This window comes from Musa acuminata, chromosome BXJ1-11 (assembly GCF_036884655.1).
Source record: "Musa acuminata AAA Group cultivar baxijiao chromosome BXJ1-11, Cavendish_Baxijiao_AAA, whole genome shotgun sequence".
Classification (NCBI taxonomy): domain Eukaryota; kingdom Viridiplantae; phylum Streptophyta; class Magnoliopsida; order Zingiberales; family Musaceae; genus Musa; species Musa acuminata.
In genome coordinates this window covers 22,028,008-22,047,184 of record NC_088337.1, presented here as the reverse complement: position 1 = coordinate 22,047,184, position 19,177 = coordinate 22,028,008, and the positions used below count along the sequence as shown (strand labels likewise).

At 34.6% G+C, this 19,177-nt stretch overlaps 1 protein-coding gene across 2 annotated transcripts; it reads right to left on the bottom strand.

The window, feature by feature from the left end:
• Nucleotides 1-1,268: 1,268 nt before the first annotated feature.
• Nucleotides 1,269-3,366, bottom strand: LOC135597271 (alpha-1,3-arabinosyltransferase XAT3-like). Of its 2 annotated transcripts, none has more exons than XM_065089994.1 (4): nucleotides 3,094-3,366; nucleotides 2,915-3,001; nucleotides 2,740-2,832; nucleotides 1,269-2,644 (listed from the first exon to the last, which is right to left on the bottom strand). In XM_065089994.1, exons 1-4 carry the CDS (start codon nucleotides 3,233-3,235, stop codon nucleotides 1,449-1,451), a joined length of 1,518 nt encoding a protein of 505 aa, XP_064946066.1. In that variant the 5' UTR covers nucleotides 3,236-3,366; the 3' UTR covers nucleotides 1,269-1,448. The 2 variants fall into 2 exon arrangements, with proteins under 2 accessions (XP_064946066.1, XP_064946067.1); XM_065089995.1 differs by having other exon boundaries at nucleotides 1,269-2,635.
• Nucleotides 3,367-19,177: the final 15,811 nt, after the last annotated feature.

Sequence of the window (19,177 nt, the reverse complement as noted above, 5' to 3'; positions counted from 1 at the left end):
TGAGAGAAAAATGTTTGAAAGTATTTCTTTTCGGTGGATAAACAGAGGGTGATGTTTAAGAAAATTTGTGTTAGTTTGGATTAATTGGAAAACTTGTGATTTGATGTCATGAAGTAGTTTTTCTCTAGTAATAAGTATCAAATCACACAAATTTTACGTCAAAATTTCTAATTTATCTCTGGATTTAGTGCTTTGGTTCCAAAAGAACCCAAGAAGTACATCTTGTTTGTTCTGCTCTTCTCTCTCTCTCTCTCTAAACTCGGTGGCATGGTTGAATGATTTGTTTGGTAGGACGGAATAATATTGTGCTTGCGGAAGGGTGGGGGGGAAGCCCACAGATGGAGACTTTTCCATCGACGAATCCAACAAATGACCAAGTAAGAAATGGCTGCACAAGACGACGTGAAGCCGCCAGGAGGAGTTGGGGGTTGAGGTGACTCGCGGAACTTGACATGCCAATAGCCTTCCCCGATCTACAGTGCAAAAACAGAGTCCGACACACTACATTCCAACCGTGCTGTTGTAAATTGTCACAGGCAAAAAAGGAAAAGCACTCGTTTAGGACCGTTTGGAAAATGGGTTGGGGAAGTCACTCACGTACAAGTCATTCACTCCTTGCTTTGAGTGCACCGATTCAAGCGAGTAAACTAGTCGTCGTAGATGCGTTGTGTCGAGAGAAATAGGAGCTCGCTATTGCTAATAATAATTCAAGGACTTTTATTTACGTCTCGTAATGTCATTGTTAGCTATTAAATGGTCATATGACAGGTAGACAAATACCTCTTGTCCATGATTCGAGACACTCATCGATGCAGGAAACAAAAGTCAAAGTTCTCGAACAATGAAATGAAAAAGGGACGTCACCGGAGGGAGGGGGATGCAGAGCTGAATCCTCTCTCATTTCATAGGAAATCTTTAATGCATAGAAATGAAAATTGACCATTCTGTCGAACATTATTGACTGAACTTAATGCGTATGGTTATCCAACTCTTTCAAATCTTAGCCCAATTTATGTCACCGAAGTCCTCTTCTTCCTTAAAAAACTATTTCTCTTCTCCTCCTTTTTCGTTCGTTCGTTCGTTCGTTCGTGTGGGGGTCCATTAACTTATTTTCTTTTTCACTTTGGTTTATCAAATTTCGACGAAACCTATTTTCTTTATTTACATATTTCTTTTAGAGATTGATGAATCTAAATCAAATTAATTAATAAACAAATTTGGATATCAATTCAGATCCTATCAAGTTAAAAACTGACTAACCCTTTCAAATCTTATCATATATAATGAATTTTTAGTCCTATTAATTTAATGAACACAAATCAAGATTCTGCGATTTCACAATCGACACTTTGAACCACATTATTTGGACAATGGAATGGAATCGATGAGTATACAAAAGAAGAAAAAGAACATATCTACCGGATAATATCGACTGTAAAATCTCTGGCTTACTCTCTCGTGTGCTCTGCTTTCTCTTTGAGAAGCTGCAGCGCCTTCTCCAGGACCGGTCGGAATCGGTTCACATTAAGCTTCACGTTCTGCTTCCGCAGGTACACCTCCCCCATCTTCTTCCACCCTTGCTTGTGAATCGAGTCCGGATCCTTGAACACCTTGTGGTCTCTGGGATACAGCTCGATCAGCGTGCTTTCCTCCTCGCTTATCTCGTACTGCAAGTACCGCAGCTTCATCCCCTTGGCAGGCTCCGCGTAGTAATTCGCCGCTATCCAATCCAGCTTCGCCAGCGGCACCACTTGGATCAGCACGGCGTTGGTGGGGAGGAACACCATGTTGGTCAGCCCCGCCCCGTGCACGCCCACCATCACGTCGCACGAGTTCACGGTGCCGGCGAACCTGCCCACGTCCATGAAGCTTGGCTCCGCCATCACCACCTCGAAACCGACCTGCTCCGCCAGCCGCACGATCTCGTCCAAGTTCACGAACCTCCTCGACCTGCCCCTCGCGATGAACAACAGCCGCGGCTGCCTTCCGGGCGGCCCGCCCGCCGTCCACGGCCGATCCCGCTCCAGCGAGTACGCGCTTCTCAGGAACTTCACGAAGTTCAGCATGGACAAACCTTGCGCCGATCTGGAGGCGTCGACCATCAAGTCCCTGTCAGCGCGCAGACCGACGATGACGTGTTTGAAGCAGTGTACTCTGTCGTCGTGATCGTAGTTGATGAGCTCGTGCGAGGAGAGCTTCTGAAGGATGTGGTGGTACTTGTAGAACCACCAGGACTGGTTGTTGGCGACGAGGAACTGCACGTTGCCGTCGAATCCGCGAGAGGTGATGAAGAGGGGAAGCAGCACGTCCGCGACGTCGTGGAAGATGTTGCCGCAGTAGCCGGCGCTGGCGAAGAGGACGCCGGGGACGGTGTGATGGAGGCTGCATACAGGAGCTTCTTCGTGCTCCTGCAGCGACTTCACCTTCACTTTGCGGACGTTGCGGGTGACCGTGCGATCCCCCTTGCGAGCGTAAGGCGTGACCTCCCACGATTCACTCGTTCCGCTACTGCCGTTGGGCGGAACGAGCATGACGGTGGCTGAACCCTTCCCGACTATCCTGATGTCGCCTTCCATGTCGCACACGTCGGTTCTGTACTCGGAGAGATCGCACAGGGGCTTGCTCCGCCTCCGAGCTACCACATCTTCAAAAGACTAACATCAATGACTTGTGTTCGCCATAACACATCCAACTTAAAATCTTACCGACCAAATCAGCCCAACAAGTCATGGTTCACACCTGCTCTCTCGGTGGTGCTGGGAAGATGTTGTTGTTTCACAGACGGAGCAGCAGCCGATTGGCCATTCTGTGGCGGATTGCCATCTTCGTCGTCTGGACAACAATGGAGTGAACAAGATGCATGTCAGATCCTGGTTACCAACTCAAGAAGGGAGACTGCCTCGGTCTTACGTACCTAGCTGACGAAACCACGTCATGTTTGCAACCGCAGGTGGATCCGTGGGAGCTGCAATGATAGGTGACGACGGCGGCGACGAATTCACTGCAAAGCAAATTGAGTGTTCGTCAGAGGCAGAGAGAGCTACGCGGACGACACGGTTCAACCGCGGAAGGTCAATTAGAACAGGAACTCACGGATGGAGAGGAGGTCGATGTCAGTCCTAAACACCGTAACGTAGGTCATCGACAACAGAAGGCATCCCACGATGAGGCCGACGCCCAAACCCCGCGACTGCTGCTGTCTAAGTCTCTTCACCAGCTTTGGGTTGTATCCCATCCTCGCCCTGTCGCAGGTATAGTCTCTACAATGACTTGGGAGGCTGTACCGCGGATGGCACCTCCTCCTTCATCGAGAAGCTGAGGAAGAAGAAGCCGCAATATAACGCTGTCGAATGGCCGGAAGAAGCTCATATACCATGTGCCGAACTTTTGTCGGTTTTCTATCAAGTTATTCATTATACATGAATTAATGCATGATTTCCATGGCACTTGTTTCAACATACGATGCTGTTTTCAATGGTTCATCACATGGTCGATGGGGTGATGAGAAAGCATATGGAAAACGCACATGACTTGGGAATGGGATGCAGCTGAAGGATGTGCTGTGCTGGACCAAACAGAGCAGTCTTCATCTGTTGATGGATGGATGGATTCCTTTGTTTTTGTGTGGGCAACCACAAGCGTCGGCTGACCCCTCACCGACCGGCTAATGGCGAAGGGAATGGAAACGTAGCCGACGGTATGGCTGAATACAGCAGGTAGAACGAACCCCGTGTACGTTAATTAAAATTGCAGTATGAGTTTGTCTGCTCATTTGTGTAGTTGATGCGTGCATGATTGTGTTCATTCAAGATAATGTGTGTTAGGATCTTATCTTTTTTAGGAAATAAAAGTCCTTTTTTCTAGTGAATTCAAAGTTTTTTTCTTTTTCCCCTTGATATATTAGTGATAGGGTTGATAATTATTTTTATAAAATCTTAATTATATTTAAATTAATTGAGAGAATCTTAATTAAATTAATCTTTTTTCTTATAATTATATGTATTGAGAGTCAAGATTATAATAAGAGTGAGACAAAGGCAGCTAGCTGCTAAAACAAGAGTTCCTTTTAGTAGATAGAGGCAACATAACATCCTGAGTGAAGATTATAGTGGGAGTTTTTTTTTAATAGATCTAAAGAGGTTCGAAAGAAGTGTTCTTTGAGTTTACGAGAGAAGATGTATAATGAGAGTAATACTTGTGTAGGGATAATTTTCGAACCTTGTAATTGATCTTATATATTGAAAATTTTAGTTTTTTTCATAAACATAGACGGTAGTTCTCAACCACGTAAATCTCATATAGGCTTTTTATTATGTAAATTATTTATTGACCTTTTTTAGATTTTTTTAATTTTAATTTTTTCATCTCCCTCCCCGATCATTAGTATTAGAGCTCAAAAGATCTAGTAATTATAGATTCAACAAAGATATCGTCGATCATTTTCGTTGACTTTACTATTAAAAAATTTGATAAAAGAAATAGTTTTATCTTATGATAGAGGAGGACGAAGGATCTTCTTATTCAACAATACCTAATCAAAATATGAAAGGGATAAACAAACTAACTAAAAAATATGAGTGACGAAAATTTAGAAGAACTTAAAGACAAAGTGTGCAAATACTATTTATTTTTGTATCATTGATAATGTTATCAATAATGATATTAATGATGAGCTCATCATAGTTATTTGGGATAAATTAGAAAGTTTTTATCTAACTAAAAGTTTGATTAATAAGTTATATCTAAGATGAAAGTTATATAGGTTGAGGATAGAGGAAGATGAAGACTTGGTAGAGCATTTGAACATATTTAATGAGATATTAGATTAACATAAAATACTTAGATTGTCATGCTTCCTAAGTATTTTTAAAATTATCATTTATATTCAAATTAATTAAATCGAAACTCCCTGGTGAATTATAATTTGTTCCTATAAATATATATGGAGTTACCAAATTATCATTTATTTGTTGATTTTTTTTCTCTTTTGGTTTTTATTTTTTATTTTCCTCTTTCCAACAAAAGAGTGTTAGGATCTTTCTAACACATTTGATCAATTGTCTTAGGAAATAATAGTCCTTATATTAGACCGCACTTACTTTTCCTTGTTAGTTTGAAGTTTTTCTTTGTCTTCCAGACAACACCATATCCGCTTGAAAACGTCGTCCGTCAATTAAAGTGCATAGATAGAGCATGGGAGGACGATCGACTTTAGAGAGCTTGAAAACGATGAAGTATTGGAAGGAAGAGTTCAATGAGAAAGAAATTTTATTCTATTTGGATTAAGTTTTTAAATAATTAATTTAATAGATATTTTATAATTCGCTTTAACAAATCAGATTTTGATGGTCGATAAAATGGGAGAAAATAGAAGAAGTTTGGCCCCCAACTTTAAAGATATAGCTCATGAATTGGGCCTTTATTTAACCCTTGGAACAAAGAGTTAAAAGGGCCTCTCATCCATGACATTGTGTGTCTCTTTGTTCTACTGCCATCACATCCTAGTTTTCCTCTACGCTCGCTCATCCTATCATATTTCAAGCTTTGTCATCCGTGCACTAACACCTTAGTCCGACGTAGGAGATAGGAGGAGACCAATTGAGTTGGTTTATAGGATCACATTATATTATTATTATTATTATTATTATTATTAATTTGATCTGACGTATTTTCAATCATATGATTCTAAACATGCGTTTTAAATGTATCAAATTAATGTTAAATTATCAAATCATAACATTGATAGTCAAGTATATCAAGTTAGTGGATCTGTAAGCCACCATAATTCTCATACGTCTCTCCTTTAGGAGAATTGCAAGCCCTAAAACAAAACCTATATAAATCACAAAAACTTGAATCTATGCATTAAAACATGACTCGATCAGCTCTCTCATAATGGGTCCATAAACAACATCCACTAGAAAATAATGATAATAATAATATTAATCATAAGTTATGGACAAAATTTATAACTAAACTTTAAAAAATTATCACTAAAAAAATTAGTGACGGAATGAGTTGTCACTAACTCGCATTGTTCAGAGCTTTAGTGACAAGAAAAGGCACACTTGTCACTAAATATTGACTTTTAGTGACAATTTATTTTTATGACCAATACATTCGAGTTTTATCACTAAAAATAAATAAATTAACAAAAAAAATACTTCTATGACAACATTTGATGATGAACAGCTTGATCACTAAAAGTCTTAATTAAAAGGTTTAGCGACAACATAAATAAAACTATCACTAATGTCTGATTAATTAATTTTTAATAAATTTAAAATATATCAATTTTTTTATTAAGTAAGATTATATATATATATATATATATATATATATATATATATATATATATATATATATATATATATATATATATATATATATATATATATATATATATATATATATATATATATATATATATATATATATATATATATATATATATATATATATATATAAGATTGATATTTCAAACTTCATATTACAATATTCATATTTTCAAAAAATTGATCCTAGAGTTGATATGATCACAAAATCTACATCATCTCAAAAAAAAAATGGAAAACTATATTATCAATTGCATGCTGCATAAAGATAGAAAATTTAAGGTACTATTACACGAAAAAATTTAAGGTTAGAAACTAAAATTGAATAACAATATATCAAATTTATAATACATATTTTTTTTATATTATTTAAAAACTTTTATCTAATCTACATATGTCAATTCATCATATCCGAAAGATACAGTAATATAAGAAAAACTAGACTCGTCTTCTTCTCTTTTCCTATCCTTTATATGACCGTTATAAGTGATGAATCAAAGATAATATTTATATCATATATTATTGAGTCATTAGAAGGTCTTATCTATTTATAAGTGAGAGTAAAAGGTCTAGAATAAATAAATAGAAGAGTCCTTACTATCAAGATCAATTTTTAAGAAATCATATCATAATTAAATTTATTTTATTTATTAATCGATAATTATAATCAAAATCTAATCATGCCTATAATATATTAAAATATAGCCTCATAATTTAACAAAGATATCTTTATGAATCTCTTTGTATTGTTTTTACATCCTTTATAAAGTTACAATGCACATTTACAATAAAAAAAAAAGTGATTGGGTTATCCTTCTTATACATGTGCACAAAGTGGAAGAATTTTCAAATCTTATCCTTCTTATCTCGTTCAATGTTATCCCAAAAATGAACATCATGATTAGGATCAAGCTATAGTTGTGTATTAAAGCATGTTAAGATTACAATAGGTAGGCCAGATAACATAGTTTATATGCATATCTAGTTTTATCTACTTCAACTCACGTTAAGGTCAGATGGAAATCAAATAGGATGAACTTCCCAATTGGTCAACTCCTGCACCAAGAGTTTGACAGCTAAACTGGTTCAAGAATATTGACCAGACTGTTCCATTTGGGCCTCAAGTAATGTGTCTTTTGGATGACTATATGCATAGTAAGTTTGCATAAAACTTCTTGGTTTGGCTTTACCAATGGAAAGCTGCTTCTTGCTCTGACACATACATTTGAAAGGGAAGACCCATGGCACTTGCTATCAGTATCAAATCATTTACTCAAAAGTTTGTTTCATGTCAAAACATACAATTTACTTCTCTAAAGATGAGTTTGGTGTTTAACGCTACATCAGATGTCTATGCTCTATGCCACCACATCAGTCATAAGAGACATGCTCACTGTTAGAAAAGGAGCTGCACACAGCCAATAGAGAGAAGTCACTGTTGATCATTTCTAACGTCCCCAGACTCTTTCATGCAGCTGAGCTTTAATTGTGAGCTTCGTGATGATGCCATGACATAGAGAAGAAATGCTGTCACCTCACTTGTAAATTTAATGCCTGAAATAAAGAAAAGGATTTAGTAGACTTGACATTTGGTGCAGAAGACTTTAGATGCAGACCACTGAGGTTCTTAGCTGTTTAGTCATAAAGGAAATTGACAAGTAGTCATGGAACAAATGCTCAGAGACTATGCACTTCATGTTCTACTCCGTCTTTTATTTGTCGGGTCGGGTTTTTGTTGGACAACCTCGGAGATGAATCAAACTTGCACCAACATTATGATTAACAAGGCATGCAGATGCAGGAGTCACATCACATGCCTGCTTTATGTAGAACTTAATTTTTGTTATAATGTAATTATCATATTTAGTTATCTTTAATATCTTAATTTTTATTTTTAAAAAAATTAATAAAATATTTAATTTTATTTCTCCTCGTATCGTTGATTGTACTGACGAGATACAATACATAATGTCATATAAAAAATGACATTAAGAAAGGGATAAAAAGATAATTTCGATCCTTATTATTAATTTCACATAAAAATAACTTTTGTGATCGTTTCACTATCCTCTTGATGGTCTACCCAATAACGATATCAATGACGATCCATATCTCTTGCGTCATCTCATTTCTTCTATTTTGATATTCTCTCGGATGGTTTATCCAACCGTGGTGTCATTGACAATCCTCATCTCCTACATCGTCTCATTTCTCTTGTTTTGTCATCTTACCTAATCCTTTCAGTTTTGTGCAAGATCGAATGTTCTCTATTGACCGTGAGAATTGAAATTATATTTTTAATCCTTTTTAACGTTATTTTTATATGTGATAGTACTTGTGATATCTTCTATCAATAGAGTCAATGATATAAGAAAAAATGAGATTAAATCTTTTATTTTTATAAGTATAAAAATATTAATATAATTTTTTAAAATATATGAGAGTAATCTATAATTTTCAACGGTCAAACCACTCGTGATTTTAATGTATTCTATCTCCTCTTGACAAGTTTTTTTTTGTTTTTTTGTCATCGATAAGTATTTCTGTATCATATCAACATCACATCTCTGGAGCAAAAAATAATTTCCAAGCTGTGCAGTCATAGTCGGGTAATACAAAGAGAAATTTTTTATAATAATCTTTACTAACTTGGAACACAAATCGTCAGCAATGTTGCCATATAGAGGTAGGTAGCATCTGTGTGTCCGTTCGCCTCTTCGCATAACCTACTTTATAGAAAAAAAGGTGACGCGTCATAATCATGGTACTACAGAATGTGATTGCCGTTCATCGCCATAATCCCAAGTAAAGGCAAGATGTTGAGTTGAGTGTAATAATGTTGTTCCAGATGATTTATTGTACATAGGTATCCTTACGTAAGGCAGAGTTTGGGGTTGCTACTAGATTTGTTGACAGTTAAGTTACCCTTACTGTTACTCCATAGATTTGCAACCTATATGGATATATGCCTTCTCATTTAATTCTTTCCAACTAAATCTTTCATTTCATTTTCATAAGAATCTACGCAACAAGTGACGTGACGGAACAAACAAGCAACTAAGGCCGGTGCTGAACAAGAAGAAGGCTATAAACTAGCAAGGCTCATTACAAAAGAATATTATGTATTCATATTTATATTAAGAAATACACATATATTAAACCTTTACTTATGCTTAGATAAAAAAAAATAAAGACATGCTAGCCCCTACCCAGATTTTGTGGTCCTTTTATAATTGAATAAGATGTATAATATAATTAATTGGGTTCCGTTGAAATATTTTTACTAATAGAATAGAAGTTCACTTACGGAATGATTCCTTAGGAGATAACATTGATGGGAGGAAATCTTCTAAGATCTTATCGTAGATCCTCTGTTCTCACCTATAAAAAAGCAGGACCTCTAGAGACTGTGTGCTCGAGTAGGCCACGCTAATGCGACGGTAGTGCCGTGGCGGCAACGGCCGCGCGCAGGCTAGAACAACTGTGCACAGGCGGTGGTCGCGCGCATAGGCAACCGCGTCGTAGGCAGTAGTGGTAGCGTCGCACGCACAGGCGACGACGACGAAGGCAGATTAGGGTTTTTTGGCATAATTATGGTTTTGCCCTCAAGGCTAGGGTTTTATAAAATTACAATTTTAACCTTTGCAAATTTCGTAATTTCAATTTATGTTATGTCAACATATTTATGGTTTTACCCTCGGATCTAATTTCTATCAAATTATAGTTTTTCCATTCATAAATAGCATATTTCTGATTTATTTCATTTCAAATATTTACGATTTTATCAAAATTAAGAAATTTAGTTTATATTCTCAATTATAAAATTGATAAATGTGATTTATTATAATTATGATTAATTTTAATCATGATTATATTATTGATTATTTGATTGGATTTAATTTTTATTAAAAAAAACTATAAGTTATGGTTTACTTTATAATTTTCTCATATGAATTATTGATTTTACATGTGGTAAATAAAATCAAAATCTAATTATTATTCTTGAAATTTTATTTACTTATTTACATGTATATATTTGAAATTATGAAATAATGTTTACCTTTCACATGAAGACATGATTTATATGTTATCATGATTATCATATGAGTTTTCTTACCGAGTAATGTTTAATAATTATTATAGTTGTTATTTTATTATTGAACTACTTAGCATTAATATTCAATAATTATTATTGTTATTTATTATCGAACTACTTAGCATTAATAATTAATAATAATTATTATTATTTATTATTGAACTATTTAGCATTAATGTTCAATAATTATTATGATTATTTTATTATTAAACTGCTTAGCAAAATAAAAAAATTTGATGAATATTATTTGTAATTCATCTCCTTAAGTTTTATCTGACTAGTAGTTGCCAAAGTAGCTTGGGATGATAAACTTTTGAGATATGAATTACAATAAAAGTTTTATTATTTATAGAATATTTTAAATTTTATTTTATATTATTGCGTTAGTCCTGTAGTCACCAAAGTGACATAGACTAATGATTTATAAAATAATTAGTCCTAGATGATATTAAGGAAATAATATTGATAATGACACATATAATTAGGAGATTTAGATAATCCCAAAAGAGAATCTAATTCAAATAATTATGTGATGGTGTAGGATGATACTATTTTTTGATATCCTTGCAGTATAGGGTTGTATATCCAAATGTAACAATATTATTCCAAAAGGATGGTATCAGTCCTCCATAAATATTCTTGAGTGAACACTATATATGTTAATATTTCACCCAAAGGTGTAATATAAATGATATCAATAGTTCATCAATTTTTGACAAACTCAAAGCATTAATGTTGTTATATATTTTTACAGTGGTACTTTCGCATATACATTCTTATGCTTCTAGTGTCCCTGTACTCTCTGGATCAAATTATTCAGAATGGTTAGAGTATATGCAATTCACACTAGGTGTATTAGATCTTGATTTAGCATTACTTGTTGAAAAGCCTACAGACTTGACTGATAAATGTACTGTAGAACAAGTTAATGAAATGAAGGCTTGGGAAAGATCTGATAGGCTTAGTTTAATATTCATAAGAATGACAATTGCAAATAACGTAAATATTTCATTACCGATTGCAACTAGCATAAAGGAATATCTAAAGGTTATTAAAGATAGATTTAAATATGTTGATAAGTCATTGGCTGACATATTAATGAAAGAACTGACTACGGTTTAGTATGATGGTACTCGAGGAATTTAGGATCACATCCTCAATATGGCTGACAAAACTGCAAAACTTAAAACATTAATCAGTAAGAAAACTCATTTGATAATCATGATAACATATAAATCATGCCTTAATGTGAAAGGTAAACATTATTTCATAATTTGAAATATATACATGTAAATAAGTAAATAAAATTCTAAGAATAATAATTAGATTTTGATTTTATTTACCACATGTATAATCAATAATTCATATGAGAAAACTATAAAGTAAACCATAACTTATAGTTTCTTTTTTTTTAATAAAAATTAAATTCGATCAAATAATCAAAAATATAATCATGATTAAAATTAATCATAATTATAATAAATTATATTTATCAATTTTATAATTGAGAATATAAACTAAATTTCTTAATTTTGATAAAACCGTAAATATTTGAAAGGATATAAATCGAAAATATGCCATTTATGAATGACAAAACTATAATTTGGCAAAAATTAGACTCGAGGGTAAAACCATAAATATGTTGACAGAACATAAACTGAAATTATGAAATTTGCAAAGGGCAAAACTATAATTTTGTAAAACCCTAGCCTCGAGGGCAAAACCATAATTATGATAAAAAAAAACCCTAATCTGCCTTCGCCGTCGCCGCTTGCGCGTGCGGCGCTGCCGCTGCTGCCTACGGCGCGGCCACCGCCTATGCGCGGTTGCCTGCGGCTGTTCTAGCCTGCGCGCGGCCGCTGCCACCACGGCGCTGCCGCCGCGGGGCGACCACTGCTCGCGCGCGGCTGCCGCATGGGCGCGGCCTACCCTTGCGCATGGCCACCGCCGAGGCTCTCTACCTGCGTGCAACCATCGCATGGACGGGTTCCACCCGCGTGCGACCGGTCGTCGCATGGACGGGTTCCACCCTCGTGCGATCGGCCGTCGCATGGGCACTGTGATGCCCGTGTACGGTGGCTACATACGTTGTGGTGCGCACGCTGCCCAGTGTAGCCGCAGATTCACAGCGAGGTCGACGGTGACCTTTGCTGCTTAACAATTCTTGGAGAATAAAGATAGTTTATACGTCGTAAACCAATTAACAAATCTAATGCATTTGATCTCAAAAACCTTGGCTCTAATACCAATTGTAAGCATAAAAAAATCTGTAATTATGCTATATCAAAATTACGGACATAACTTTTATGCTAGGATTGTAATCAAATATATAGATCTAATTATTATGATGCGTACCTTTCGATGCCATCTGTTTAGAGATCCCGTTTGATCTGCTAAGCACCGTCTTTGATCCAAACACCGTCTTTAATCCAAGATCACAACAAGCACCATCTTTAATCCAAGATCGTTGCGGAATATGTAAGGAGTAGATTCTTTTTGGTATGCTTTGAGGCCACAAATCAAGTTTTATGGTTGCAAAATTTTATCTCGGGACTTGGTGTGGTCAACTCAATTGCTAGGCCACTAAAGATATTTTGTGATAATAATGTGACAATTTTCTTCTCTAAGAATGGCAAGTACTCTAGTGGTTCCAAGCACATTGAGATAAAGTACTTGGTGGTTAGAGAAAGAGTCCAGAAACAACATGTGTTAATTGAGAACTTGAGCACAACTATGATGATTGCTGATCCATTGACAAAAGCCTTACAGTGTAAAATATTCAAAGAACATATTCTTAGAATGAGGCTTATGAGCAAGTCATAAAGGATATGATGATGCATGTTTATGTGGATGCTATTATTAACATTCTTCTTACTTAATTAAAGTTATCTGTCTCTACTATCCTGTTTATATTTATATTTATACATATTATGATTGAATGTAATAACATGATTGTCTTGACAAGACAAATTATATGGGTCATTATGGACTATATTAGGAAAGACTAACAATATTATGGTATATAGAAGGGACTATGACATTGATGAAACACAACCACTAAGACTCGCATTGATAGTTGGACTTAATATAGTATTATTATGTTTATTGGACTTATTGGCTTATTTTTAAACATGGCCATGTATAAAATATTTTTCAAAATTCTTTGGAATTTAATTAGGTAAAATTATTTTTCAAACAAATTTTATTTTGTTTATTTTGATTTTGAATATCTCTTTTATATCTTATCAATTAATGGGTCAAGTGAGAGAATGTTAGATTTTGTGGCCCTTTTATAATTGGATAAGATGTATAATATAACTAATTGGGTTCTCTCTGTTTCTGTTGAGGGATTACAGTTTTCTCCTCAACTCTCTCCCTAAACCCTCTCCCCAATAACCATCAATCTTAGTGGGTCCTGTGAAAGGATAGGAAGAGAGGAGAAAGAATCTACTCATTGCGTATTCCATCGCGATCTTGGATTAAAGATGATGTTTGGATCAAAGACAATGCTTAGCAGATCAAATGGGATCTCTAAACAGATGGCATTGAAAGATACGCATTGTAATAATTAGATCTATGCATTTGATTCCAATCCTAGCATAAAAGTTATTTATGTAATTTTGATATAGCATAATTATAGATTTTTTTATGCTTTAATTGGTATCAGAGCCTAGGTTTTTGAAATCAAATGCATTAGATCTGTTAATTTGTTTACAATGTATAAATTAACTTTATCCTCCATGAATTGCTAAGCAGTAATGGTCACCGTCGACCTCGCTGCGAATCTGCGGCTACGCTGGGCAGCGTGCGCACCGCAACGCATGCAGCCACTATACACATGCATCATAGTGCCCATGCGATGGCCGGCTGCTCTCGAGTGGAACTCGTCCATGTGGCAGCCGCACGCAAGTAGAGAGCCCCGACAGTGGCCGTGCGCGCGGGTAGGCCACGCCTATGCGGTAGCGACGGGCGAGCAATGGTAGCGCCGTGGTGGCAGCGGCCATGAGTAGGCTAGAACAGCCACAGGCAGCCGCGCACAGGCGGCGACCACGCACAAGTGGCAGTCGCGCGCATAGGTAGCCGAGCCGTAGGCAGCAATTGCAGCACCACACGCGCAGGCGTGGCGACGAAGGCAAATTAGGGTTTTTTTGTTTTGTAAAATTATAGTTTTGCCCTTTGTAAATTTCGTAATTTCAGCTTATGTTTTGTCAACATATTTATGATTTTACCCTCGAGTCTAATTTCTACCAAATTACAATTCTACCATTCATAAATCGCATATTTTCGATTTATATCCTTTCAAATATTTATGGTTTGAACAAAATTAAGAAATTTAGTTTATATTCTCAATTATAAAATTGATAAATATGATTTATTATAATTATGATTAATTTTAATCATGATTATATTTTTGATTATTTGATTGAATTTAATTTTGATTTAAAAAATCTATAAATTATGGTTTATTTTATAGTTTTCTCATATAGATATACCACATAATCATCAGAAATGGTATGTTTCCTTTTTCTTTGAGATCTTCTCAAATCTGCCAATTGTGATTGTTCTATAAGATTATCAACGGCGACATCAACATCATGTGAGTGTTCTTCGATATTATTTTGTTGTTCACCCTCATTAATACTCTCATTGATTTGAGGAACAACAATCTCAAGAATAGGAGATGATATGAGAGAATTAACTTTAATTTCCTTAATATCAAAATTAATCCTTCAAGATTTTTCACTCCCATTGATTTTGCCATTTTCTAAGAATTTTATAATACTAGATTCTACTATTCTCATACTATGATTAGGGCAATAAAATCTGTATCCCTTGGATTTTTCTGGATAAACAATAAAATATCATGAAATAGTTCTTGGATCCAATTTCTTTTCATGTGGATTAAATACTCTTATCGACACCCCCAAATATGTAAATGTCTTAAACTAGGCTTCCTACAGTCCATAACTCAAATGGAATCGATGAAACTGATTTACTAGGAACCCTGTTCAAGATGTACATAGTTGTACTAAGAGATTCACCCCACATCGACTCAAGTACAGAATAATAACTCATCATACTCCTAACCATGTCCATCAGAGTATGATTTCACCTTTCAGCAACATCATTCTACTATAGCACACCTGGTAATGCATATTGAGCATAAATAACCTTTCTACGAATCTAGCAAAATGACAAATATTCTGACAAGATCCATCATATCTGTCATAAAATTCACCACCGCTGTCAGATCTGACAATTTTAACTTTTCTATTTAATTGTCTCTCAACCTCATTTATGTATACTTCAAAAGTATCAATGGCTTGAGACTTTTCATGTATTAGATAAACATAGCCATATCTGGACAGATCATCTATAAATGTGATGAAATACTTTTCTCCATTAAAACAAGGAATATGGAGTGGTCCGCAAATATCAGTATGAATAATCTCAAGGAGTTCTTTATTTCTTGTAGCATTTTTCTTTATATGTTTAGTTTGCTTTCCTTTAATGCAATCTATACAAATATCAAAATCAGTGAAGTCTAAATGTTTCAAAATATTATCCTTCACTAATCTTTCAATTCTTTCCTTGGAGATATTACCCAATCGTCTATGCCACAATATAGAAGATCTTTCATTATTGAAACTACGTTTCAATCTAACACTTGATTGTAGGGCTATTAATGTCTTTGTAAACTCAAAATCCAAATTAATTCTGTATAAACTATCACACAGAATTCCAGAACCAACTTTTATTGAATCATAAAAATGTTGAGTTTGTCACTACCAAAAGAAAGACAATATCTTAACTTATCAATTCTAGAAAGAGAAACCAAATATCTAGAAATTGTAGGGACATAACATGTGTCAATAAGATTCATCAAGTGACCTATCTCTAAGTGTAGACGATAAGTTCCCATTGATATCAATTTCACTTTAAGATGATTTCCCATAATGATGAATCTTTCATATTATTTTGGTTTCCGAATTAAAAGAAATCCCTACATGTTATTTGTAACATGAGTTAAAGCACCAGAATTAATCCTCCAAGTGTTAGAAGGAACTTCTGTAATGTTTGGTTCGAAACATACAAAGGTCAAGTTGATACTTTTCTTTTCGACCTAAGTATTTCGTTTAATGCAATCCTTCTTCATGTGTCCTTTCTTGCCACAAAAGAAGCACTTTATAGTAAATGCTTTCTTTTCATTAGTCCGTTTAACATTTCTAGACCCGACAAATTACTTTGATTGATAATGCTTTAATTTTCTTTTCTTATTACCGGCTCCTTGAGTAGTAGCCATGATATTATATGAACTTTCCTGCCTTAATCTCAATTCTTCCTAAACACACATGCTAGTCAACTTATTCAAGTCTCGCTTATCCTTATTTATATTGTAGTAAATATTGAATGGGCCAAACTAAGAAGGAAGAGAATTGAGAATAAATTGCACGAGGAAAGACTCATCAACATTCATGCCTAATATTTTAAGTTTGGCAACTTTGTCAGCCATATTGAGGATGTGATCTTGAATTCCTCGAGTACCATCATACTGAGCCGTAGTCAGTTCTTTCATTAATGTGTCAGCCAATGACTTATCAGTAGATTTGCAATTGGTAATGAAGTCTTTATGTTATTTACAATTTTCATTCTTATGAACATTAAACTAAGCTTATCAGATCTTTCCCAAGCTTTCATTTCATTAACTTGTTCTACAGTACTTTTGTCAATCAAGTCTGCAAGCTTTTCAACAAGTAATACTAAATCAAGATCTAATACACTGAATTGCACATGCTCTAACAATTCTAAATAATTTGATCCAAAGAGTACAGGGATACTAGAAGCATAAGAATGTATGTGCGGAAGTACCACTACAAAAATATAAAACAATATTAATGTTTTGAGTTTGTCAAAAATTGATGAACTATTGATATAATTTATATTACACATTTGGGTAAAATATTGACATATCTAGTGTTCACTCAAGAATATTTATGGAGGACTGATATCATCCTTGTGAAATAGTATTATTACCTTTGGGTATATAACCTTAAACTGCAAGGATATCCAAAAAACAATATCATCCTACCCCATCACATAATTATTTGAATTAGATTCTCTTTTGATATTATCTAAATCTCCTAATTATATATGTCATTATCAATATTATTTCATTAATATTATTTAGGACTGATTATTTTATAAGTCATTAGTCTAGGTCACTTTGGTGGCTACAGGACTAATGCAATAATATAAAATAAAATTTAAAATATCCTATAAATGATAAAACTTTTATTGTAATTCATATCACAAAAGTTTATCATCCTTGGCTATTTTGGTAGTTACTAGTGAGATAAAACTTAGGAAGATGATTTACAAATAATATTCATTAAATTTTTTTTATTTTGTTAAGCAGTTTAATAATAAAATAACCATAATAATTATTAAATATTAATGCTAAGTAGTTCAATAATAAATAACAATAATAATTATTAAATATTAATGCTAAGCAATTCAATAATAAATAATAATAATAATAATAATAATAATAATAATAATAATAATTGAATATTAATGTTAAGTAGTTCAATAATAAAATAACAATGATAATAATTATTTAACATTAATTAGTAAGAAAACTCATATGATAATCATGATAACATATAAATCATGCCTTCATGGGAAAGATAAATATTATTTCATAATTTCAAATATATACATGTAAATAATTAAATAAAATTCCAAGAAAAATAATTGGATTTTGATTTTATTTACCACATGAATAATTAATAATTCATATGAGAAAACTATAAAGTAAATCATAACTTATAGTTTTTTTAATAAAAAATAAATCCAATCAAATAATCAAAAATATAATCATGATTAAAATTAATCATAATTATAATAAATCATATTTATCAATTTTATAATTGAGAATATAAACTAAATTTCTCCATTTTGATAAAATCGTAAATATTTAAAAGGATATAAATCGAAAATATGCGATTTATGAATGTTAGAACTATAATTTGGCAGAAATTAGACCCAAGGGTAAAGTCATAAATATGTTGATAGAAAATAAATTGAAATTATGAAATTTACAAAGGGTAAAATTATAAATTTGTAAATCTCTAACCTCGAGGGAAAAACCATAATTATGACAAAAAACCCTAATCTGCCTGTCGTCGCTGCCTGCGTGTGTGGCGCTGCCGCTGTTGCCTACGGCACGACTGCTTGTGAGCGGTCGCCGCCTGTGCACGGCTGCTTGTGCGCGGTCGCCGCTTGTGCGCAGTTGCTTGCGGCTGTTCTAGCTTGCGTGCGGTCGCTGCCGCCATGGCATTGCCGCCGCAGGGCTGCCACTGCTCGCGCGCGGCTACCGCATAGGCATGTCCTACCCGAACGCACGACCGCCGTCGGGGCTCTCTGCCTGCGTGCGGCAGTCGCATGGATGGGTTCCACCCACGTGCGACCGGCCGTCACATGGGCACTGTGATGCCCGCATACGGTGGTTGCATGCGCTGCGTTGCGCACGTTGCCTAGCGTAGCCGCAGATTTGCAGTGAGGTCGACGATGACCTTTTCTACTTAATAATTCTTGGAGAATAAAGATAATTTATACATCGTAAACCAATTAACAGATCTAATGCATTTGATCTCAAAAACCTAGGCTCTGATACTAATTGTAAGCATAAAAAAAACTATAATTATGCTATATCAAAATTATAAAAATAATCTTTATGCTATGA

Excerpts from the sequence above, each read along its gene's own strand:
- LOC135597271 (XM_065089994.1), bottom strand. The coding sequence starts at position 3,235 with ATGGGATACAACCCAAAGCTGGTGAAGAGACTTAGACAGCAGCAGTCG. Across the intron at positions 3,002-3,093 it reads CATCGACCTCCTCTCCATCC|TGAATTCGTCGCCGCCGTCG; the intron begins GTGAGTTCCTGT and ends TTTGCTTTGCAG. Across the intron at positions 2,833-2,914 it reads GACGTGGTTTCGTCAGCTAG|ACGACGAAGATGGCAATCCG; the intron begins GTACGTAAGACC and ends ATTGTTGTCCAG.